The following is a 1,848-nucleotide window of genomic DNA, read 5'->3' on the forward strand; positions in this document are numbered from 1 at the left end:
ATTTAATAAAAGGATACTTATATTTTGAACCAATGCATTTGTGGAATTATTCTAGAATATATCTCTTTATGCCTCAATTTCTCCAGACAAGAGTTTGCTAAATTCAGATAAGACACAAACACATATTTTTGAATGATCATAACTCAATTGTGGTATTTTTAGGAGAGATAGTTCCTCTAAGAGTGTCTTTGCAGTTTAAGTATAAAATAATATTAAGTTCTGTGGTGGAAGGACTACCAGTAAACGTTCTTACTAACAAGAAGCTATGAATATTTCTGATCCTTTCTGTAGTTCTTCTATCAGGAACATGGGTGAATCCTGTCGTTATGGATCTCAATGGACAGCTAGACCCAGCAAGACACAGTGGATACAGATGAGCCATAACTGTTGAACATCTACATGTTTCGATGCCTGTTCATGTTGTTTCACCTATGAGGTAGTCTGTGTTGAATGTTTCACCCACTGTGCATGAGGTATTTATAGAATCAAGAGTAGCTAGTTAATTAACTACTTTGTTGACAGACAAACAGTAATATCTACTGTACACTATAATTTTAACTCTATTTGACCTGAATATGTAGTTCCTTGATGCTCTAATGTGTTGTTCACTTTCTGTCATATATCTGCCAGGATCACTGTGTGGTGATTGACATCATGGTACTTTGATTTAGTCTGAGGAGGGAACATATCAATATCACCTAGTGCATGAGAATCCCAGCTTTCCTACCTCAACCTAAAAAAAAAATCAGAGTCCATTTAAACAAGAGCTCCAGGGTCTGTCATGGTAGAATAAGTTCAATGAGCATTTGACGAAGCATTTCTCAATCACTGGATACTGACCTTAGCCTTGGAACTGAAGAAAGACTTGGGGAAAAGATGTAAGGGAAGATGAGAGCTGATGAGGCGTGGTCCTTCCTGATTGATTAAAATTGGATATCCTATTTCAGTCTCTACCCAGGGTGAGCGTTCCCAGACGGGCACAGATTGAATCCATTTGGGATTCCCCTTGGTCTGAATTAAGCAGACAATCTCAATCAGCCAGTTAGTTCCTGAACAAGAAGAAAAATTGATGGTCAGTAATTTCAACATTATTTGTTAAAAAAGCCTCAAGTAGAATTTACAATCATACTATTTACAGTGCAGCTGTTTCCAAGTACACAGACCTGTGGTGTTCACAATGTCTACATGGTGTTAGCACAAAGTATATTGATCTAGCACATCCCCAATGCTTCACTTGGAAAAACTGAGATTATACTCAGTATACTTCACCTGCCTCCTGAACATCCCCAGCAGTCCTGGACCATCATCAGTCTACATTCTGGTGCAGTGAATTTGAATATCCCAGATATTTCACAGGGATGAAGTTATAAAATCTGTTCTAGCTTGCACGAAAAACTCTAGACGAGCTCCCCTCTTTTAATACAATGCCCTTGAGATGCATCCATCTTGCCGTGTACTGTGAGTACTGCTTGTCCTTAAGGTAAATAAATGCCCTCTTGTCTATTTAACACACATACTCTATCCATGTTTGCATGCTCATTTATCAGTGGATATTTATCTACCTTTCTTCCCTGGGCGATTGTCTGAATCTTTATCCTGAATTCCACAGTCCTTCACTTTCCAAGTTATTGCACATTCCTTGTCAGCAACTATTACTTTCCTAAAGGTCAATGCTTCCTCCACCCAGTAAACATCCCTTCCCCAAAAGTCTTGATGCTTCTTTTTGGTTCCTTGACTTTGAGACTCTTTCTACAACCTGAACAAGAACCATGGTAATTCTCTACATGACATTTTACTCTCCATCACATATTCTTATACCCATGCCTTTTTTTCTCTTGATGTTATTTC

At 38.2% G+C, this 1,848-nt stretch overlaps 1 protein-coding gene across 1 annotated transcript in view; it reads right to left on the reverse strand.

Annotated features, from left to right (window-relative positions):
• The window catches only part of LOC101999332 (bile salt sulfotransferase 1-like), a gene marked incomplete at its 3' end in the record, with an annotated part of 5,836 nt that overhangs the window by 911 nt on the left and 3,077 nt on the right, over nt 1-1,848 (reverse strand). The window contains exon 2 of the mRNA XM_005372251.1: nt 841-1,049. Coding sequence (XP_005372308.1) covers nt 841-1,049 — 209 coding nt within the window. The remainder of the gene's footprint in view (nt 1-840; nt 1,050-1,848) is intronic.

Source organism: Microtus ochrogaster, unplaced genomic scaffold (genome assembly GCF_000317375.1).
Source record: "Microtus ochrogaster isolate Prairie Vole_2 unplaced genomic scaffold, MicOch1.0 UNK514, whole genome shotgun sequence".
In the NCBI taxonomy this organism is placed as follows: Eukaryota; Metazoa; Chordata; class Mammalia; order Rodentia; family Cricetidae; genus Microtus; species Microtus ochrogaster.